At 46.5% G+C, this 24,044-nt stretch overlaps 1 protein-coding gene across 4 annotated transcripts in view; it reads right to left on the reverse strand.

The window, feature by feature from the left end:
* Window positions 1–10,144: 10,144 nt before the first annotated feature.
* The window catches only part of BEND7 (BEN domain containing 7), a 46,579-nt gene continuing 32,679 nt past the window's right edge, over window positions 10,145–24,044 (reverse strand). The window contains exons 8-9 of one of the 4 annotated variants that reach the window (XM_040063107.2): window positions 16,688–16,738; window positions 10,145–12,120 (exon numbers count right to left, since the gene is read on the reverse strand). In XM_040063107.2, the coding sequence (XP_039919041.1) occupies window positions 12,059–12,120; window positions 16,688–16,738 (113 nt within the window). In that variant the 3' untranslated portion in view covers window positions 10,145–12,058. Of the gene's footprint in view, window positions 12,121–15,158; window positions 15,853–16,687; window positions 16,739–22,906; window positions 23,111–24,044 lie in introns of those variants that run through there. The other 3 variants (XM_040063111.2, XM_040063106.2, XM_058420428.1) reach the window with 3 other exon arrangements.

Genomic DNA, 24,044 nt, shown 5'->3' on the forward strand with positions numbered 1-24,044 from the left:
GCCTGGCCTGTGTGGGAGCCACCTCCTTCCCCTCCAGACCTAGAACTTCACCTGTGCCAACAACATCTGCACTGGGGACAAGCCTTGTGCCTTGCATTGCCCCCTAGAATGCTCCTTGTGTCTTTCTCCCTTTGTAGGTCTTGGTGTCCCTAAGCCACATCCCACCACACTGAGCCTGGGTGTCCCTGAACATTTGCCACTTCCTTTGGCAGCAGCCCTGGGCAGAGCTGCTCCTGCAGTGTGGATGGCAGAGGCACAACCCCATCGTCACCACCATGGCCTGTGGTCCCAAGCACAGCCTGTGCTTTTCTGTGCCAAGGTTTTTCCCAAGGCTGGAGCCTATAAATAATCCAGGAGTGTCTCCTCCTGCCCAGCTCTGCACTCTGCTACCTCCCTTTGTTTCAGAGCGAGCTGTGTGATTCTGCCAGCCAGACCTGCAGCCACCAGATACAGGCTCCCTTGGGAGGAGCCTCGAACACTGACTTCCCAAATTACCGTCTGGAGTGATGGGTGCAGCCGAGCTGAGCCAGCAATCCTAATCCAGCTGCTGGCACTCGCCAAAACATCTGCCTCGCCTGTGCTGTGCTTGTTGACGGAGCTGTGAGCAGCTCCCAGCATGTCATTTGGGAATATAAATTGAGTTCCTCCGAGCTGGAACCACCTGCTTCAGATAATTTCTCTGGCAAGGAGTCTTCTATCTTATTCTCCATCCAGGATTTTCCTGCTTTCCACTGCTGCCAGCCCTGTGCAGTAGCTGGGGGGGGTTGGTACTGATGGGTGGTGTTATAAATAAGATAGACTAAATTCGATAAATCAAAATTTGGAATTTTATTGAGAGACAAAATAACAGTCTCGGACAGCCACAATTAAAAGGACAGTGTCGAGCCCGGGATCGGCGCTGGGTGAACAATGATAACATACTCTGCCACTCTGTTATCCTCCAAGTTCACATTTTTGGTTTGCAGCAGTCTCTTTTTATACACTGGATGGTGGAGAGAGGCTCGGGATTTCGACGGTCCTTCCTCCGAGGCATCTTCATTAAACATGCAGGTCTCAGTTCCGAGAGTCTGAATAGATCGGCGGAGGAGGACAATGCTGTTAATGGTTGGGTCCAGGTGTGGTGTGGAGATGTTAATTTCTGACGGAGACGATCTAGATATTGATCTGAGGTAATCATCTGGTTCACCGGGCTATCATCTCCATTTTCCGTCACCTTTTGTTCCCTTTCAAGGATTCCTGGCAGCGGCATTTTTGTCGTTCCCCTTTCTGGTAATTCCAATCATGTTTTCCTCGTGTCCCTCCCGTGCCTTTTCGGGCTAGAGAAATTCCTGTATTTGGTTGAGCCACTTTCCCCTGAGTTAACTCACAACATGCTAGTTTAAACAAAACTTAACTTATAACATGCTAGTTTATGCAAAACTTATATTCATATGGTTTGTATTACATTTTATATCCTATTAACACGAATTAACTTTAGGACATATATCACAGGTGGGAATTTAGGTGGATCCACAGGGGAAATGTCCTGCTGCCAAAGCACAGCTGAGTGCAAATGTGCTGTTTAAACCATGGAATTTTAGAATCACAGACTGGTTTGAGTTGGAAGGGACCTTTAAACTTCATCTAGTCCAAACCGCCTGCCGTGGACAGGGACAGCTTTTGATATATTGGGTTGCTCAAGGCCAACCTGGCCTTGAACACTTCCAGGGATGGGGCATCCACAGCTTTTTGAGATGCCAGGCACTTGTTGATGCTGAACTAAGGCTGGTTGGATGCACAAGCAGGGAAACAAACAGCTCCCCGGGAAAACAGGTGGCTGTTGCAAGGAGCAGAATGACCTCAGCAAACCTGCTGGCTCTGCCTGCTGGAAACCAGGGGCATGGGAGTGAAGGATACTCCCAGCTTCCCTTTTCCCTCCCTAGGGTGACATGCAGCCAGCTCTCGGGGTCTGTCCCTGCCCCTTCTCCTCCTGCCCCAGCAGTATCCATTAGATGAGTATGTAATTAGGATCCCTAAGCACACCTGAATTGTTGTCTGTTGAAACAGAGCTGAATCCCACCCAGAATTGTGCCAACCAGGCACTTAAAACTTGAGCAAATGGGGAAGTGGTTTATATGGGAAAGAGGTGTAACATCAGCAAAGTGCAGCACCTCAGAGCTGTAGGTGAGGTGCCCTGGAAGAGACCAGGTGTGCCCAATGCCACCTCTCATCTCCTCAGGGATAACCACTGTGCAATGGGGTGTTTTTTCCCGTTGGAAAAGCAAAAATAAACCAAACCTAAGCCCCTAAGCAGGGGGCTGGATGGTTTGATCTCCTTCAGGGATTGGATGTGAATGTGTTGCCATAACAGTCTCACAGAAGAGGAGGCACCAAAACATCTCTCCTGCTTCCAGTCCAGCTAGCAGGGGGAATGAGGATTGCTGAGCCCACAGGCAGTGGCTCCCTCAAGAAAACTCCTGGAAAGCCCCTGATTTACATGCACCAGGAGATGCAAAGGCTGTTTCAATGGAGTGATGGATCCTTGGAGCTGCCAGGAGGTGAGACTCCTCTGGTGGGGCTGGCTGGGATGTGGGGGTGAATGGAGGAGGGTATCAGGGCTCCCCATATCTCTGTACCCCCAAATGCAGCCCTGCACTCAGCAGATGCACCTAGCAGTAGTGGGAAGTGTGTCATGTGGTCCTCCACATTCTCCTAAAGGGCTTTTTTCTAGCATTTAAAAATAAAACCCACAAAATCACACAGGGAGAGAAATGATCACACATTAAGTCTTGCCATTTCTCAATTTCTTTCCCATTCCCTGCATCCCACTGCTCCTCCTCTCCCCCCTGGAGCCAGATTTGCCTGTGTTTTCTCAGGATTTCTGCCCAGCGTTGGCATTAAGTAAACTCTCCACAGCATCATCTGCCTTTGCAGGACCTCACGCTTGGACAGCGGGATAAATAAGGCTGTGGAAAGGGGCAAATGCTCGGAGCGGCCTGGGGGCCCCTGGGGAGAGACATCCCTCCAGGTGAGGTATTCCCCTGTGCACACGGGAAGGCAAAGCCGCTGATGGGCAGCGCCTGGGGGAAGCAAAGACCGGCAGACAGCCCCCATGACGGCTGCTTTGATTTCCAGAAAGGCAATTAACACCAGCCCGGTGCAACTCCATTCCAGAGAGCAAAGCAGCAGGAAATAGCTGCTCTCCTCAAATGCAAAGCATTGCCCCAAGCCCCGTCTGCTCCCAGCTTGAGTGATCCCTGTGGAGCCTAAGGAGTCACAGCAGAGCCAAGTCTGAGCTTTGTTTTTAACTCAGTTTTTGATTCAATCCAAGCTGCAGGACTACATCTCGCTATGGCCAATATGCTTAGCACTATCCATGTATCTAGAGTGCAACCGATGGGTCAGGAAATAAATGTGTGTTCCCAAAAATGGAGTTTCTACACTTTACTTTAGGGCTGGTTTGATCAGGGTGGCTCTGCAAAAGCTGCTGTGAATGTGGGAGTGTGAGGAGTGAAGGCAGGACGGGTGGATTGCAGCAGGGGAACACAGGGAGCTGGGGCTGGTCTGCTTGTGCCACTGAAACTGCCACCAAACATCAGCTTCATGTGCACCTGCTGACACCGAGCAGGAAACACTGGGGCCAAAGCAGGGAACTCTTCCCATTCCTGCCAGTTTGGACAAAATTTATAGGTGCTGGAATGTCTCTTGTTCATAGAATCACAGAATGGTTTGGGTTGGAAGGTGCCTTTAGAAGTCACCTGGTCCAACCCCTCTGCCATAAACAGGGACATCTTGAACTAAATCAGGTTGTTCAGAGCCCCAACAAACCTGACAGTGAATGTTTCCAGGGATGGGGCATGTGCCACTTCTCTGGGCAACAACTTGTAGTGTTTCATCGCTTTCATTGTAAAAAATATCTCCCTTCCATCGAGTCTACCAACCCCAAGGTGATCTTTGTGGTCCACAGCACAGGTGGTCACGGTGGTCCTGCACTGCTGGTGGTGCCATCTTGCATTGCACCCTCAGCATCCCACCCGGGTGGGACCATTGGCACGACTGGGATCTGGGATGGGCAGGGTTGGCTCCAAGGGAATTCCCGCTCCCAGGAGATGCCTGCAGCGCTCACTGGAGTCCAGATATCTCGTTGAGTGAGTCAGTCACTCCTAGAAGCAAATACTGTGTGCAGTTTTGGGAACCACAACCTGAGAAAGATGTTAAGCTATTAGAGAGTGTGCAAAGGAGGGCCATGAGGATGGTGAAGGGTCTGAAGAGCAAAGGTGTACGTGTAGGGGCTGAGGTCACTTGGTTTGTTCAGGCTGGAGAAAGTTGAGACTGAGGGGAGACCTCATTGTGCTCTTCAACATCCTCATGAGGGGAGGAAGAGGGGCAGGAACGGAACTCCTCTTTGTGGTGACCAGCGACAGCCCCGAGGGAGTGGCCTGAAGCTGTATAAGGGGAGGTTAGGTTGCACAATAGAAAAAGGTTTTTCCCTCAGAGGGTGGTTGGACACTGGACCAGGCTCTGCAGGGCAGTGGTCACAGCACCAGTCCTGACAGAGTTCAAGAAGTGCTTGGACAATGCTCTCAGGCACATGGTGTGACTCTTGGGGTGTCCTGTGCAGGGTCAGGAGTTGGGCTTGATAATCCTTGTGGGTCCCTTCCTAATCAGCATATTCTGTGATAATATTTTAGAGGTGATCTTGAACAGGGGACAATATTCCAGTGAATTACAGACTGAGGAGGCACAGTTCAGGGTAGAAAATTGCTCATAAGTTCAGCCATTTAAGATATCAGCATTAGTTTTGCTGCTAAAACTTCCCAAGTGTGAGCAAGAATCACCTCACCCACCCACACTCACTAAATATTTAGTCATTTTTAACAAGTTAAACAAAGCCCTTTGATTGGATTTATGCTAATGGCTCCTCCGTAGGCATTTCTGATTCATTTGCATTTCATTTTAAAATTGCCTGTGTACACCGCTGATTCTCCCCAACACCATTAGCAGATAAAAGGAACAAGTAACGGGTCACAGACGCCACAAGATGGCAATAGTTGAAGAGCAATTTGTTTCGGGAGGAAGAGCTCGGGGGTTCGGCAGCGATCCCTCTCGGGGAGGGCACCACTGCTGTGCATTAACCTTGGCACTCGCAGAGGGGTCTGTGGCCGAGCAAAGCGGAGTGGTTCGTGTGTAGGGTGGGTGGGTTCACCTCCCCCCGTCGGAGGAGGAGGGAGAACAAGGAAGAGCTGCTCAAGGTCGGCCCAGCAGTGTTCTGCCTCATGGTTTCAAGGACCAAAACTTGCAGCGTGAAGCAGAGGGGGTTTGCATGCCCAGACACGGAGCCTCAGAGCCCTGGCTCTGCTTGTCAAGGTTGGGTTTTGCTGTGCCAGCATCCTGTGTGCACCTACAGCACCTGATTTGCCCGGTCAGGAGAAGAGGTCTCAGCCCCACAGCACCCCTAGATCCAGCAGGGAGGTGTTTCAGTGGATGGGAGTGTCTCTGACTCCGTGACAGAGATAAAATCTGAGTGAGACAGGCTGCCACCTAATTACCCTTCAAATGATGTTAGATCCTGTATGACCTACAAGCCACAGCAACGGGGTTCAGGGCTTCTGTAAGGCATTTTATATGGTTATTCCTCATCACTCTAGATGGAGAGCTATGAGTTTGATGGAGGGGCTGTTAGGTGGATAAGGAACTGGCTGGATGGTCATGTCCAAGGAGTTTGGTCAAACATTTCATATCCACGTGGAAACCAGTAAGGAGTGGCGTTCCTTAAGGGCTTGTACCAAAACTATTTAATACTGTCATCAGCAACTCAGGCAGTGGTTTCTGGAGCACCCTCAGCAGGTTTGCAGTGGCACCAGGCTGAGTGGTGCCGCTGATGTGCTGGAGGGAAGGGATGCCATCCAGAGAGACTTGCACAGGCTTGAGGAGTGGGTCTGTGTGAACCTCATGAGGTTCAACAAGGCCAAGTGCAAGCTCTGGCATCTGGGTCAGGGCAATCCCCAGGGACACCATCCCACTGGGATGAGGCAGGCATCTCCACTGCTCCAAGGCCTCCCCAAGGGGACTTTAAATGAGAGATGAGGGATGATGCATCATGCTCAGTGAAAGGGAGCAAAGGAGCAATGTGGTAGCTCATTTGTAATGAACATTAAATGTAAAATATCTGTTGATGCACTGGGGTTTGGCACTCTGTGCTGTCCAGGTGATGAAGGTGGGAACATGATGTCCTCATGAGCAGAGGATGTAGGATGTGGAGGTCTTGGAGCAGCACTCCATCTCTGTGGGATGCAGCACCTCCACTGCCATTCCCTGGGAGCTGGCAGCAGCACCTGGGTGTGCAGGATAGCCGTGGGCTGCTCAGGAGCCTCTGTCTGTGTTTTAGCCCCGGGAGTGAAGGCAGCAGGAGCCCCAAGCAGGATGGGACTACATGGTGTCAGATCACATGTGGTACCCTGGAGCAGAGGGACAGAAAGGACAAATCCACAGCAAGTCATCAGGTGTCACTGACGCTGTTCTGTTGTCCAGCCAGACCGTGGTGGTTGGGCAGATTTGAAGCAGGCAAAGGTTACTTCTAACCCTGAGGCAAACCCCATTCCCTGCAGGGTGTCCAGCCCAGTCTTGGCTCGGGGCAGCACATGCAGGGTAGATGGAGATGCAGGAAAGGGATACCCCACTGGTGCTGCCAGCATCAGGCCAGGGAGGTGAAGGTCTGTCAGTTTTGAGGACGGAGCCATGACCAGGAAAAAGTCAAGAAAGCAAAGGGTGGATGATGTCACCATTCTCACCAGCCAAGAAGTGAGGCAGGTCCTACCACAGCTGTGTCAGGAGGCAGGGATGTGGCAGCAAGGAGAGCTGGGCACTGAGGGCCTGTGCAGGAGCTCAGGAAAAGGGAAATCAGGAGGGAGCAGAGGTCCAGCTAAGAGCAGAGCAGTTTACACACACCCCCTGTGCTGTGATGAGTGGAGACATGAGATACAGTCGGTGAATCCTGAAATCTCTCAGGATTAAATGATTACATTAATCTTTGCTTTCTCTAAGCCGTGGTAATGGCATAGCCACATGCTGGTTCCAGTCCAGATCCATCCCTGCTAACTTCCCTGTGGCTTGTTGGGGAGCTGGCACGGGCTCACACTGTCCTAACATGCAAATGCCCACCTCATCCTTCTCTACCCTTTCACCTGATGCCTCCAGGGCACTGCTGGGCATGGGGCAAAAGTAGAGCAGGGATCCTGTGGTGTGAGAGCATTGCTGCCAGTGAGGTTTTTTCAAGTCTCTGGGACTGATTTCCCTTTGCTGGAGTGCACATGCAGTCCATATGATTTGCTGAACCGTCCTGGGGCAGGAAAGGTCCTCCAGGCCACCTGAGGGTCAGTGGATGGCAGAACAATGTGGGTTGGCCTTTTCCATCCACCCCGACCTGTCCAGGCATCACCTGACAATGACATTTCTCCTGGGTGTGCTGGTGACGGACACAGCCAGGGGACATCTCTGTCCATGGTCATGGTTGCCACCCCAGGTTGGCCCTGTGTCAGGCAGCAGCCATGGGCCCCCATGGTAACTCTCACCTGTGTGGCTCTGGCTGGGCAGAGGTGGGTGAAGCTCTGCACCTCGTGCTTGTTGGTAGCTTCAGGGGCAACTGTGGCATTGTGAACACTTTAACATGAAGTTATGCTGGATTCCTCTGCACCTCAGAGGATCTGGGTGGAGGAAGGAGCCAGTGCTGAAACACAAGGGTTATGTCCCTCCCACTTCCAAATTGCCCCACTATTAAGCTATTTTCTGCCCTTGTTATCAGCTGGGCATAACAACATAGGCATGGAGGGTGGGGGAAAAGCTGATGGAATTATTTCTGTTTTTTTTTAAAACCTTTAAAACAAGAATTGATGTTTACACACCGGAGCTAAATTATTTATACACATAATGTTATAGGTTTCACATCGGTGGCTTTTATTAGCAGTCGGCGGATGAGAAATCACACCTGACCTACTTGCACAAACCTCTCTCGTGCCTCTCTGTGATGACAGTGTGGCAGGAAGGAGTGAAGGTGCTCACCCCAGCCCACCTGTGGGGATGATCAAGCAGTGGGAGAGCCAGTGGAGGGACAAGAGATATCTCAGCACCTCCTACCAGGCATTTTGCTGCTTTAGATTTGGGAGAGAACGTGCACGATGGGGTTATTTTTGCAAAGTCTTGCAAAATGCTGGTGACATCTGTTTCTCTAGGATGTGGCCCCATGGGTTTTTTCTTAGGATTGTGCCCCCTCCCTTCCCCAGCGAAGGAGAAATGTGCTTGCCAGCAAGGCCTCAGCAGAGGGTAGGCTTTTTGGGGAGAAGGTTTCTCTAGAGGAGGGGTGGCTGCAGCAGGACCACCCATTCCCAAACCACTCTGATGTGACACAGTGTGTTTCCCCCGAAAGACTCAGCCAGCCGTTCCTAAACCAACATGTCACAGGCACTTGAGATGTCTTTCTTCTTGTCTCGCAATTAATGCATTTTTTATAAAGCCCAGGCTCCAGTTTCCTTTCATGTTACCAGGAGGATATCCTTTTCCCTCTTCAGCTTCAGAAGGATTTTTTTTCACCCAAAGGATTAATCTCCAGCATCCTGTACACGGGATGGAGGGATGCACTGGCTGACTGGGCCAGAAGGAAGCAGGAGCGTGGCTGGAGCTCAGGTGTGGGTGCTGGCAGTGTCACTTGCTCCATCCCAAAGCTGTTTCCACAGGTGAACCTGCAGCCTGGCAGCAGCATGTGCTGGTGGCTCTGCAGCACACATGAGATTTAGTGCCATGCAGACCGCAGCACACAGGAACATTTCTTGCTCATAATTGTATCTTAAACACAATTTAAGGTGCTCCACTTAAATGTTACAAGCAACAAGTGTATGAACCTGGTCCCTGTTTTAAAAAACACAAGCCAAACAAAGCCACACTTTAACATCCTGGCCTGTATCAGCAATATGGTGACCAGCAGGACCATGACAGTGATTGTCCCCCTGAACTTGGCACTGGTAAGGCCTTGAATCCTGGGGACACTTTTGAGTTCCCCACTACAACAAAGACATTGAGGTGCTGCAGCATGTCCAGAGAAGGGCAAGAGAGCTGGGGAAGGTTCTGGAGCGTAAGTATGAGGAGCAGCTGAGGGAGCTGGGGGCGCTCAGCCCAGAGAAAAGGAGAACTTAGAGTGGCATTTCAGTACTTAAAGGGGGCTTGTAAGAAAGATAGAGGGACTTTCTACTAGAGCCTGTAGGGACAGGACAAGGGACAACAGTTTTAAACTAAGAGGGTTAGATTTACATTACATATTAAGAAAAACATATTTACATTGAGGTTGGTGTGGGTCTGTAGCAGGTTGCCCAGAGAAGCTGTGGACGCTCCATCCCTGGAAGTGTTCAAGACCAGTTTGGACGGGGCCTTGGCCAATCTCATCTTGTGCAAGGTGCTCCTGCCCATGGCAGGGGTTGGAGCTTTAAAGGTCCCTTCGAACCGAAACCATTCTGTGATCTGTGACCGAGATGCTTTCAGCACCCCCCGGAGGGGAGGGCTGCACTGGCTCCTGTGACGCCACTCGGATGCAGGATGTGCCCCGGGCTGCGGCCGATCCGGGCAGCCACGGAAATGTGAAGGAACCTCTCGCTGAGACTTTTTACCAGCTGTGTCTCCATAGTGCTCCTTGCATAAAGCCAAAAAGGTGTGGTGAGCAGCTGCTTCACTTCACTTCACTGGCTCCTTGGAATTGATGGAAGATTACCAGGAACATGTTTTCGCAGAAGGCATTTTCTAAGGCTAAACATTTGATGAGGGCGTGATAATGAATTACCAAGCATATATCTTTGCAGCTACTCCAACCTTTGAGTATTGGTTTGTCCTTCCTGTGTGTTGTTTCCATAGAAGCAGAGCTTAACCTTTTAAGTGCAGATTATGAAGGCACCTAATTCAATTAAAATTAGACTTCAAGCATATCAGTACTTAATACTCAAGAGTTATTACGTGATTGGATATAGATGTTGTTGTGATTGGCACGGCAGTGTGGTTTCTGCTGTGCCAGCTGGAAAAATAGTATTGTGGTGGTAACTTTCAGGGTTTTCCTATGTGTAGTCCACTGGTGGCAAAGTAATTCCTCTAAAATGCAGGAATCTAACATAGAACACAGGAACGCACATGCAATTAAAGTTATTTATTGTAGGTTTTCTTTTCTGAACTGACAAAGAGGATTTCCCAGAGATCGGTAACACGACACAATGTTATACACCATTTCACAACTAGTCCCTTGTCGCTTTATTAAGAACATAGTAATTTAAAAATATCTAAATATTTACATATTAATAAAACATATATACAGAAGATTGAGACATTTTTACCTAAATATGGAATGATTTTTTTTTTTTTTCTTCTCTCTAATAAACCCTATAAAAAGATTTCTGAAGAAAGTCTGAACAGTAGTCACAGTAAGTAAACACAAATGCAATCTTCCAAATTTACAAAACGCTGATTTCATTGTTGAAGGGTTACAACACAACGGACTGGTGCCCCCTGCCCAATGCAGGAAACTCCAAGCCATGAAGGAAGGAAAGACTCAAAATTTAAGGTTTGCAGTGCACATTCAATCTATTCCACAGTTTCAGAGAGAACATTTCCTAAAAGTTTCAGAGAGACTTTCCTAAAAGTCCATGGAAGGTGGGTGGGGAACAGCTGGGAGCCCGGTTTCTCAGGTGCCAAGAGAACAAACTGTTCATGGTGGCTTCGGTGTTATTTGTGGGTATTCCGTGACACCTGAGAAATAGGCTTTAGGATTGTTAAAAGAAGAGGTTGAATATTTTGAAAACCATCCCACTCTGTAATAGCACTTCTGTTGAGACACTCAAAGGCCAAATAGCTTCCAAAAAAAAAAAAAAAAAACCACAAAGTACCTAAGATAAGATACACACAGGGAAAGGAAACACAATGGCAAAGGCTCTAGCAAGCTCTCCCTCGAATTGCAGGAAACGGGCTCCAACTGCCTGGTGATCAATAGGTGTTGCAGGTAAGACCTTCCAGATTTCTTCACACTTTTAAAGTGAATTTAGTGCTGATGAAAGGTGCAGAAATGAAGGTTGCAGGGAGGGCTGCACATGGTTTTACCTTAGCCCTGACCTGAAAGGACCAACACTTTCAGTGTCTTAGGGCATAGTGCAATTTCTTGATCGATTCCCTTGTCTTAACTGCTGAGATATCAATACAGTGCCAGTTGAAAGGTGACTTGTTTTTTTTAAACAGGTGAGTATTGTTGCCAGGGACAATGGCTGAAAAATCACAGCGAGCATACCCTCTTCTTGGAAAACAGAAAATTAATACATTTTGAGATTGAGGTGGTGGAGCAAGCTGGGGGCAGCAGTGAGGGGAAAATGACCACCTCCAGGAATCTGCACTACAAAGATGCTCAAGAGCCATCTCACTAGGACCATATAGAGTAAATTGTTTGATGAATAGCTTCTCCTTGCTGCAGTTAGGAACCCAGGCACTGCTGGGAGGAATCCTGCTTTATTTCCTCCTAAACTCAGTAAGGACTTTTAAATCAGAGCTGTGTGCGACTGGTCATTGGTACCGCAGCAGCCAGGAAAGGAAAATGGGTTTGCAGAAGCAAAGAGCTTCATCAAGTCAGATGCTCATTAAGCCCCCAGGGTTCACGGTGGAGAGAGAGGCCACCCTGGTCCCTGGGGACGGGAAGAGTCACAATTTCTGCGTGGTTTAGGGTGAAACACTGCTGGCAAGCATACAAACATGTGGAAAAATACAATCATGGAGGAGAAACATAGGCAAGAGAATGACCTCAGAGTGGATACCCTGCTAATTCAGTAATGCATTGGATGCGGAGGGAAATCATCTTAATTAAGATGAAGAACAGTGAAGCAATCTGGCGGTTTCATTACTTGAGGTTACATGGAAAATGCATGGAAAAAACATAGACTTGTAAGAAAAACTGTATGGATGCCCATGTCTTGTGGTACACTGAAGTTCTCGTGCTGAGCTTGCAGGAACATTACTCAAAGGAGAGGATACTTCTATCCGCTAAGAACACTGATGCAGGATGTGAAATTCAAACTGAAAAATCTGTGTTTGCATCTAGCAGGTGGTCTGTTGTGGTGTCGAAAAGGTTACCTGAAGGGAGAAAGAATTTGAAGGAATCAGTTAAAAAAATGTAAGAATTTAAGATAGCAGTAATTTGCAACAAAAAAATTAGTATTTTAGAATTATGTAAATTACGTATTTGAGTTTTAAATTTAATTGGTGATGGGGCTGAACTGCTGGTGTGCACACAGGCAGTGCTGCTGAATTCCATTTAGAGTAAAGCTCAATTGGCTAAAGAAAAGCAAATTAAATAGATATTTTTGAATACAAAATTTGCCAGCCAAGTTTTTCACACAACATACAGTGCAGCCCACTTCAGATGTAAAGCGCTCCGTTAGTCTTCAGCACAAACTGCACTGTGATGCTCACCCCTTTGAAGTTTTGGTTCTGAAGAAGGGAAAAAAGCACCCCATGAATTTTAAACCTTGAGTACATACTTCGGGATCTTATTTGGTAAAAACCCCCACCACTCCACAGCAGTCTAAATGCATATAGGAGAAAAAATATATATACACACACAGCCCCCTATAAAAGGTGCGCTGTATGATTATATCCCATCTTTTTTAAAGCACTTTAAGAATGTGCTTTTTCTAAACAGAACAATGAAAAGATGGACAGAAGAATTACGACGAGAGTGCTAAGAACACAGGGCAAAGAGAAGACAGACATCAATCAGCTTGAGAAGCAAATACACCCCAATGAAAAGGGAAGACTCATACAATCATGCATTGAAAGGATAAAGATTTATATTACAATAAAGGATTTATATTTAAGGTTTCAGAAAAGGTTTTTCTTTTTTTTTTTTTTTTTCCCCAAGTTTCATTTTCTTGATATTGTATTTCAAGAGAAAAGGAGACAACCTATATAGAATTGGATTGTTGCTGTTTTCTTATCATCTGTTTCTTTACCAAGAGATTGCTCTCATCTTTTCACAAAGCTGTATCACCCCTAGACCTGAGGATTGGGATGTTAGTGTTTCAGCTTCCGTTAGGGATATCAAAATTCTTTCTCATCTTGGAATTAACCCCAGTGCAGAGAAACTACATAAACTCTCAGCATGGCTGTGGTCCAGAGCAGGAGTAAGGAGTGCTACCTCATGGTCCTACACCTGCCTACATCTTTCCAATCCAATTTACAAGATGAGGATTCAAGAAAAGGGTGCTGCAGCTGGCTTACATTTGTTCTCACATGCAGAGCTTATGGGTTATGCCTTCCTTTTGTTTTTCTTTTAAACCACAAAATCCCAACGCTTTGTGTAAATTGTACACTGAAATAAGATGAGCCTTTTCACAATACCAACTTACACAGAAAGACTCTAAAAGCTGCCACATCCTCATCCTGATAAAGGTCTATCTCACACCCTCCAGGTATCCTGTATCACCAAGAAACTAATCAGCCTCTCCACTGAGCCCACAATAATTACCCCTGAAGCTGTCTGATCTGTCTCAGCTCAGGTCTGGACACAGCCTGCAGCTTTGGGTAGGTGCAAAAATTGGAACTCTCCAAGACCTGAGCTTTGATAACATTTGTTAGGGACAATTCTTCTAGTATTTTCTTGAGATTTATCTGTCAATGAACCAAAGTTCCCAGCAAGTTTAACTGCTACAGTTCTTCCAATTTACTTTAAACACCCTTCAATCAACAGCCTTTACAGCCGAGGTCCTCTTGGTGTAGAGGGTGATTTTAACACAAGGAACATCATTTCTGCTCAGGAGTGCTAAAATATAATTGGGAAAAATGCCTTCCTTAGCTTTATAAGGATGTAACAGCTTCATTTTTTTCTTACCAGGCTTTTGAATTCCAAAAGAGGCTTCTGAAAACAAAGCACCCCTGCTCTCCTCAAATTCCAGGACTTTACTAGTTTGTGGGTACAGGAGGAGCTGGTTCAGACCTGGCTGTGGGCACTGGCACCAGTTAACTGCACTTGGAGCCTAGTCCTGCTGGCACCTCCAAACACAACTGCAGCTGACCTGGCCTTCCCTCTGGAAGCAGCTCTCTTCCCACCAGTGATGGAGAGAGTTGAAAGCAACCACACCTCTGACATCTGAGTTTTCCCTTGTTTTTTGGCACCAACGCTTATCATTGATTCAAATAATTCTCCCTGGGTAATTCTGCTTCACAGTTTGTTCAGTTACTGAAGATCAAGAGAGCAACTGTTCATGGATAGCTCCTGTACCCCATCTTTTCTCCCCATCCAGCAATCCCCTCAAGCAACCCAGTTCACTGTGGTTTTATTCTACCAAAGCACCACCTTAACCACTGATCATTGAATTACAGGATCACTTAGGTTGGAAAAGATACTTAAGATCCTGCACTGCTAAGTCCACCAATAACCACATCCCCACGTCCCACATCTACACATCTTTTAAAAACCTCCCAGGATGGTGACTCCACCACTTCCCTGGACAGCCTGCTCTGGTGCTTGACAACACTTTTGGGGAAGAAATTTTTCCTAATACCCGAGGCCACGATTTATCTGATATCAGCTGTCATCTGCAACCAAGGCCCATCGCATGAGGCACTGTACAAACACAGTCAGAGAGGCTTTTCCCCAAAGATTTTTGAAGCTAAACAGAGAAGACAGCTGAATAAATTGCATGCAGACTCTCTTTAAAGAACCTGTCAAACACCCCTTTGTACAACCAGCTGTACTAAAACAGGGAAAGGCCCCTGTAAAAATCATATTCCACCTCTTTTGCAACATTCCTTGATAGAAAACATCTATATTTTGGCTCTGTCTCATAATTACTGTCATTATACTGTCTGTGTATCACTTTAAATAATCTGCTTCCAACAACGGTATGATATTACACAGATATATCCTATAAAGAGGCACTGGCACACATATAATAATGGGTGTGAATCAAATTCTTGGCTCATAGCCTGTGAGCATCACCTCCCCCCCAATGCAAACTGCAGCGTGGTTTATTTAGGCATCCTTCCACAGGTAGTGTGGAGCAGTACACACCACACACAAGCATTTCAGCTCAAAAGCTGCATGCATGGATGCTCAAAGGTGTACAAGCAAGCAGACCACAAGGGTGATCTGCAGTGGAGCGGAAAGGAGTCGCCTTCTCTACCACAACCATCTCAGCACATTCATTTCCACCCCTGATGTACAACCCGAGCAGCGCCTACAGAAACTGCTCCCAGAAACGTACAGCAAACTGTTAATTCTGCTCCTTAATGCGATTACCAGAGCAATGAAAAGATAACACTACACTGCATTAACAACCTTTATTAAGGTCCTCTCGCAGCGGAATTGCTTCCCTCCCTGATAAAAGAAACCAACAGGATGTCGCTTGGAAGGGACCTTTCAATGCAGAGCTTCCTGCATCTTTCATCACAGCCGTACCCTGAAATATCATTCAGCTGCTGGCCAGGAAAGCAGGACGGCGGCTCCCAGGCAGCGCGTGCTCCCAGCCCCCCCTGGGTCCATGCCAGAACCAGACTATAGCTGCTTGTCCTCCCAACTGCTCCGCTGCTCCCATTCCTTAGTAACTGCACGTGCTCCGACAGCGCTCCACGGCTGGCAGCTGCTGCTCCAGCACACAAGAACGGGGTGTGAAAGCTCCTTCTCCAGCCCTTATGCAAGAGAGATTAGGGAGTCCTGGCACAGGAGACAGATGCTGTGTTGGTCACCAGTAGTCTCCCATCCTCCCCACAGCTGGCAGGTACCGTGTGATGTGCTCAGAAACCCAGCACCAGCCCTGTCCTGCTCTTCCAGCAATGGCAGTGCTGATCTCCAATCACCCTTTGTTCCTAAATGAAGTAACACAGAACCACACTATGACCAATGACGTTGTCTGCCCAAGATCCTCTCTCCTTTGGGGATAAGAAGCAGCATCTCAGTGATGTTACAGACTCTGAAATGCAGGGAAATGACTAGGTCCCCAGACTGGTCCCACTGGATTTTCAGAGGATGGCAGCTCAGCTCCTACCATCGTGGCACCTACAGATGGACCAACTCTTAGTGTGAGGGTGCATCAAATTTCTGTCTCAGTCTGGTGAGACTGGTGATTTCAACACCAAATTCGACAGCGTGGAAAAATGTTATTTCCCAGTCTACACAGCTGCACAGCCAAGCTGGTGTATAGCAATTGTCAGGCTTTTAATGCAGGGTGGCTGCACTTCAAGAATAAGTAAACTAACACTTAACTAGCATGTAAATATGTCTGCAATCCTTCTGGGAGTCCAAGATATTATGGCTAATACCTCCAACAACTCAACAGATGTGACACTACAAATGATTGTGTTTGTCCCTACCAATAACTCTGTTAAGAGAAAGAAAATACTCCCAGAAATATCAGGGATGAGCACAAGTCCCTATCTGGCATAAGAAGTGTAACTTACGGGCCTTATTAGCTTAGCTGCTCCCATGGACCTTGAGGTTTTATGAATATGAAATTGAGGGGAAAACTGTAAGATTCTGATGCATTTGTTTTTTAACGCAGACCATCCAAAACTTTAGATAGCAGAGTCCTGTGTGCAATTACCCAGCTGTACATGGTAAGTCAGGATTATTGAAAAGTACTTCTGTGCCATAAATAAACAAAAACACATATGGGAGACTGATAAAAAATTTAATGCATTTTACCTGTTTGTAGTAGAGAAATGTCCGGCTTCTCATCACAGTCAGTTGCCTCTGCTGATTACAAATATAAACAAGAAATCTCATTACTTTTACTGAATACGGGAATGCGATTAAAAAGCTACAGGCTGTGAAGTGATTTTGCATTTTCTATCTACTTTCCTCAGCTGCAATTTGCAAGTGCTCAGTTAAAAAGTCACTGCTTGGAGGAAAAGTTCATATAATAAAAATGCAAACTTGGTAGAGAGAGTTGGGTATTAAGAAACGATTGTGCCAGCAATGGAATAGAGTAACATTTGCTCTTTTTAAGGTTTCAGGCTATCTGTATGATAAAAGGAGCTACAATCATTTGACAAAGTCAAGAGGAAAAGTCCCCAGCAGTCCTTAGAGGAAGAGCCTTGCAGGCTGGAACTCCACCCTCCCACAGTCATCTGATGCCTGCAGGGAAACACACCCATTTCTACACCCAAACTTCCCATGACCACAGGCAAGCCCATTTTGCAGGGGACAGATTTACTAGGGCAAAGTGCCTCCAAAGATGCAGGTGGATGCCCAGTGTAATTAAAAAAGCACGTGACCACACTGGCAATTAACGTGTATATACACATGTGCTTTCAACCCATAGCTTATGCAAGAGCATTTGATTTAATTTTGTCCATGGTGAAGGGAGGCTAAAAGCCTAATTTGTTAATTTTGTGTTTGCCAGAGGCCAAGGGAATGCACAGACATAGCTCATCTCACTCAGCAGATGTGCAGGGACTTGTTAGGCTGTAGCACCCGGGACGTGCATGTGAACTCTGAGCAAATCAAAGGTGTGTAACAGGAAATCCGTGCCTAACCTACACAAGCCCTACTCAAAATCCTATTACCTTTGTCTTTTGGCACTGCAGCGTGATATTTGAGGCCTTTGAAGCACAATGAGATCTTTGAGGGCACTTCAGCAAATGAGGTGTGGTCATACAGATCAAGCCCATTATCACTGAATCACAGAATAATTTGGGTTGGAAGGGACCTTAAAGGTCACCCAGTCCAACCCTCCTGAAATCTGCAGGGAGGGAGCTTCAACTAGCTCAGGTTGCTTAGAGCCCTGACCTTGAATGATTTCAGGGATGGGGCATCAAGCATCTCTCTGAGCAGCCTGTGCCAGTGTTTCACCACCCCCATTGTAAAAAGTTCTTCCTTTTATCTAAATCAACCGTGTTGTAGTTTAAAATGATCACCCTTTGTCCTACAAACTACATTGCACAAGGTCAGTGTGATGGATACATATCTGCTCACATCCATTCACTGCACAATACCCACAGGGATCAAAACCAAGGCTGCAGATGCACTAAGCAACTCAGTTCACCTCCCACTTGAGACTAAGCTAACTGTCCTGATCATCTTATCATGGCTCTGCACACAAAGATGAGTTGTTGCCTTCATGATGATATCTAATCCGACTCCTAATCTACACTGGTTTTCTAATGTAATCCATCAACCCTTGTCTCTCCATCCCTGGACCAAGAGACTGCTGTGTCTCCCATATGCTTGGATATCAGGTGAGTTTTTAGCTATATGCTCTCAGTTCTGCAAAGTTAACTGAACCAAAGAAAACAAACTAAAATCCTACTATCAGGCAGCTTTCCTCCTACAAAAGGTTTAAATGCAGAGCCCTGATAAATTCATGGCACAGACTTGCAAGTGACTCAGTGCCTGGAATTGATACTTTTTTCTGCTTTCTGTGAGAAGCTGGCATCCTGAGCAGAAACAAATTCAGCGCTTGTTACAGCTCACTGTGAAAATCTTGAATTTTAGAAGGGACAGGTGGCTCACTAAGTGGGAAGGGATCACCTAGGCTGGATTGAATTCCGACCAGGCTATCAATGATGGAAGGACTGACATGCAAGGAAGGAGACAGCATGGTGCCATGAGAAGCCGAGACTCAGCCAGTGGGATATATATGGCTTAAAAAATCCTGAGTATCAGTCCGAGGCCAACTTCTAGCAGTGCTGTGAAGAACTACCTGCACCACGTGGTTCTGTGGCACAGCAACTCAGGGTACAAGGACAAAGCTGCATCTGGCCCCTTGTGTAGAAGGGACCCAAGCTATGAAAATGGGGGAAGCTGGATCTGAGAGCTGGCAATGAACTGGAGAGCCTTCCCTCTGTGAATGTCAGGAGTGGTGCCAATGGGCTGCCCACTGTAGTGACAGCTTTTCTAGAAGTCTCTGCAGCAATTCCTGAAGTAGCTCCAGAGATGTGGTCACCTTTCTGCCTAACTGCTCTTCTTACACCAGATGAAGGCAATTATACAGAAAGAATCAAATGAAAACAAGGAACTTTCAGAAGGTAAGGACTTGAGTCCCCAGAAGTCTCCAGAACTCTGCAGAACCAGAAGTCACCTGGCCCTTTTAATCTGGCAGAAGACTGATAGATGAGGTTCAGCTCTCCACCAGTTGTTCCAGCCTCATTCCTCATGCCAGCACAAATGTTTATACAGTCACCAAGATCAGATCCAGTTAAAAACTGACAACATGGCCACAGGAATGCCTATGCCAGCGCCAGAAAGGGAGTGGGAGTGCAGCAGATGCCCAGGGAGCTACTCACTCTTCTCGGCAGCTGCCAAGATTTGTTTTATGAAACTGGATGTGTAACTGCAGCTCCAGGTGAAGTACAACACAAGGGAATGGCAAACACCTCGACCTCCTAACATGGATATAAACCACCAATCTCTTACATGTCATTCCAAGAAGGAAGGAAGGTTTGCTTTTGACAACCACACCCACAGACTGCCAGCCAAATCGCTCTGTCTTGAGCCAGACTGCAAGACAAGGCAAGCAGGAAGAGAGCCTACTGTGGGAACTCAGAGCCTCTTCTCTGCTTAGATAGAGTGCAACAGCTTTTGCAAAGTAATGCTGGTAGCCATTTCCTTAGATTCCCCCCAAATTGTGTAGCTTCTGAGCCTGTCTCTTTAATGTACACTTGCTGCTTTCTCCTTGGACAGAAGTACACACGTGCTTAGGGCTGGGAAGTTGAATACAGCAGTTATTATTTTAATATTGCTGTTTTTATCTAAAATACTGGCCACAAACGCACTGTATCACATGCTGGACTTCATCCTACATCCTTCCTGGCCCTGTGTGTATTGCTAAGCAAAAATCAACCCAATCTCTTGCAGCATGTAGATATTGTGTCAAAAGCACAAACCAGGGAATCAGAAGGCTGAATAAAAACAAAAAGAAGGAAAAAACCTCATGCAAAACAATGGAAGCAGCAGTTTGAACAAGGACATGGGAGAAAAAGCATATTTCCAGGGGAAAAAAATTACCAATTTTTTCCTTCTTCCCCACTCTCTTACACTGTAACAAAGTAATATTAATTTTAAACAACAATTCAAGGATGAAGCATCATTCCATGCAATGTATTTAAATGAATGTTGCCTGAACATTTTCAGCATGTTTTCCAAAACTGCTGTATTTTCTTTTAAGGAGTCAAGCAACCTAAATTTCCAGGTTACTCACAAAGTAATCACTTAGCATGAACAGCTTCTAGCCCATGTACTGTGGCAGTGTGAGAACAGAATCACAGGCTATCCTGAGTTGGGAGGGACCCATAGGGATCATGCAAGTCCAGCTCCTGGCCCTGCACAGAACAGCCCCAGGAATGCCACCATGTAGTAATTGACGTGTTATTGTTATTACATATTACCCCCACAGCATCAGCTTCCCCATGGACAGCTGCTATGGAATAATGGCTCACGGACTCTTCAAAACATAAAAAGGGAGGAAGAACTTACTGTGGGAGATGTGTGAACCCTGACCTGCTGCTTATTAATGGATGGAGAGTTTAGCAATCAAAAGGCTCGAATGTGGTGCCTGCACAGAGGTGACAGGAACAGCCAGTCAGCTCCCTCTGATTTTACCCGTTTTAAGATCTCGGTGATAATGCCTGACTGTCTCCCTCTGTGCTGCCACTGGCAAGGCCACCAGACACCTGCTCGTGTTCCCTTTTGCAGGGTGAAGAGACCACGCTGGGGCAAGTCCAGCACCGTAAATTACGAGGCAATTTGCATTGTAATTCACGCTGCTTTAAGAGAGGAAACCTATGCACATGCATTTCCTTTGACTTCTTCCCTTCCAGGGCAACTTTGCATCCCATTCACCAAAACGGTTCAGCTTCTCTTCTGGGAGAAGACAGACCTGGCATGATGAAGCTGTGCTCCAATATGCTCATGCTATAGGCATGACATGGGACCAGTAGTCAAGGCTGAAGAATATTATCATACTCTTTAATTTTAATTATAACATCTGTTTGTAACATTAACCTCACAGTCTCTTCTTCTCTCTGTGACAGCTAACTTGTGAAATTTTGAAAAGACTGAACAAGGCCAATAAAAATTTAATGGCAGCGGCAGCTTTATTCTCAGATCTAACAAATAAAAAAACCCAAGTCTCAGATCTCAGGCAATAATCTAAAAGAACTAAGAAAAAGCTGAAGTAAAATAAATAAATTAAAAAATAGAATATTCCCAGCAATGAAAAATATTGTCATTGACTCAGAACGTAAATGAATTTTTATTTGGCTTAGGATAACAACCTTTCAAAATCTACACGGGGGAACTATTTTCTAGAAAGCAGAATTTTTAAGTGGTTCTTTTGATTAGCTTTTGAAATAAGGAGCTTTTTCAGTCCCTAATTCTAGGACATGAGCCAAACATGGTAAATAAGGTTGAAACTGGGCAGCATCTATGATCTAGTGATCATAATTTCATTTAATTTGGAAACAGTCATGGGAGTACACCCTATAGAAGGGGCTACAAAAAGCAGATCCACCCCAGTCGTTTGATAGAATTCTCTGAAATTATTACTGTAATTGAAAGATAGAGCAGATTTACATTTTCAGCCTGAAATAATGTTTCACAGGATAAAGTGGAGAGGGCTGCTCATGAAGGCAGTGGCTTACTGTCTGTTTTGAAATGAAAAACTCATCAGAGGATGTACTGAATGGCTCGGGGGAAGGCAAGCAGGATGAAAAGCCTGTCCCTCCTCTCTTAAATATTTCTGCTGTTAAAATGTAGCCCAACAGAGTGCTGACTAAAAAGTTGTCTTGTGACCTCTAAAATAAATGGATCATCTTAAGCTTTCTCCATATAAAGCCTTTGCATCATGACAAACCAGGAACTGATGTAGATAAATAATGGGATCAAGCACCAGGGTGACACATTGGTTCAGAAAGTCCTGGGTGAAGTTGGCTTAATGCTGGCTCAGATATGTTCTTTGGGCACCTTAGTCTATCCCCACAAGATCAGCTGGCATGTTCCAGTGAGCAAATGGAGACAAAACCCAAAGAAAATGACCTGGGAGCATGGATGTAGGACACTTGCTCAGCCTCTGCTCCACTGGCCACAGGCAGACTGCAAGAGCTCAAGAGCTCAGCCAGAAGAGTGGTGAATCCCACATCTCAGTGGCTGTAAGTCCCATAGTTTTAAAATACTTAAAAGCCAAGGTTTACAACATGAAGTCCTGGAAGAGCTTCTACCATGTTTGCTCTCCCCTCCTGTTTTGGTCTCTGCAAATTACACCCAATTTTGGTATGGTTTCACAATAGAGAAATTGTGAGTAATTCCAATATCACCAGTTCTGTATCAGGATAAAGCTGCTGAGGGCTGAGAGACTATCCTACCAAACACCACAACGCTGTTCCCCCTGTCCTACAGACCAGCCCAAGCATCTGCTAACAGCCAGTGCTGGACATAAAATACAGGAGTAGACTGATCTATTGCCTGGTCAGCTCTAGATTACTCATATCAGAAGCTCACAGTTGTAGCACAGAAGTACCAACAAATCTTATTTCAACAACAGGAGGATGTTACTGCAACCAGCTGTCTGCTCCTGCCTCTCTGCTCCCATCTGCTGTTTTGTGGTCACAAAGGCCTGGAAAACTTCTTTGCTTCAGTGCGAGGTCAGGCTGGGTTAGCTACAGCCACCAGAGGACATGGCAGTGGCTGGAAAGGTGCAAGTGGCCACAGTGCTGTGTTCAGTCCCTCCTGACACACTGGAAACAGCATGTCTGCCTGTGGCCACATTTAAGAGAAACTGGGGCACTTCAGGGATTGGCCAGTAAACAGCACAAAAAAAGAGCTTTTCTACCAATCTAGGTATTGTGCAAGTTTTTTCTTTTCTTTTTTCAACAGATAAGCTTGAGGGGCTGCTAGATATGCTGCTGCTCACTATGCATCCACATACAGGTGAACAAGTTACCTTCCCTCTGCAGCACAGACAGGGGAGCCTATCTGAATCTGGCACACTACTCAGCTTCACTTATTTTCCTTCATAGTCTTGCTAGTTTACATACAATATCCTCTGCTTATCCTGAGCAAGGACCAGAGATAGAGGTGGCCCCATTTGAAAAGCAAAAGCTGAATGTCATTGTCGTTTTAATTAATATCCTGCAGAGGCAAGAAGAAAAGCAAATAAAAAAGGATGAAAGAAAATAAAAATCAAAACAAAATTAGGTCAATCCTCTTTCCTGAGGGATCTTCTACAGACAACCCAAGGACCCTCTGCTCCCCACATCCTGCACTGCACCCTTCACTCTACTGGAGCCTGACATCCCACTTCCACCCTCCTGTCCTGGGGAGGCCGAAAGGCAGCCTTGGAAGGGGCAGAAAGCAATCCTGCTGTACAACACCAGTAATCTGACACTGCCTTTAACAAGATTATCTTGTATCCCTCTGTCCTCCCTCCCCCAATACACAAGAAACCCTTTCTAAGGCCAGTGCTGGTTTGTTTCTCTAACCTGGGAAGCTTATGCTACCGAATAATCTGCACTTTTGTCCTCCCCCTGCGTTATTTCTGTCTCTGGGTGTTTCTCATTTTCCTCCGTCTTATATGCTTTTCCCTCCTGGCATTAATAATGTGGAGAATGATTTCAGATGCCAGCCTAAATGTGTGTTTCAGAGATGCAGCTTTGGACAGAAAAGGTTGGCTCTGTGAGACAGGGAGATGGAGAGGACATTTCCTGCGGTCTCGCTCACCACCAGGGACCACGGGGTGAGCATCCCCTGCGGAGCCATCAGGTTTCCCATGCCATGGATGCTAACAGGCACTTAATTGTGGTGACGGGCAGAGGGGAAGAGGGGAAAAGGCAGGCAGCTAAATACAGTAACAGCAAAGGACTGTGTTTAAGGAGGTGGCACAAGTGAAGTGCCTCAGACAACAGTGTCAGATATGCCCAGGGAGAGACAGGCAAGAAATACAGCCCTGAGAGAATCTTAAGAAAACTGCAGGATGAGCAAGAAGTGAAGCCTCATAGGGAGAAAGCCCCTTGTAGGACTGGGGGGATGAAGATGGGAAGGAGACTAGTTATGGTTTATAAGGTAA

Source organism: Hirundo rustica, chromosome 4 (assembly GCF_015227805.2).
Source record: "Hirundo rustica isolate bHirRus1 chromosome 4, bHirRus1.pri.v3, whole genome shotgun sequence".
NCBI lineage: Eukaryota > Metazoa > Chordata > Aves > Passeriformes > Hirundinidae > Hirundo > Hirundo rustica.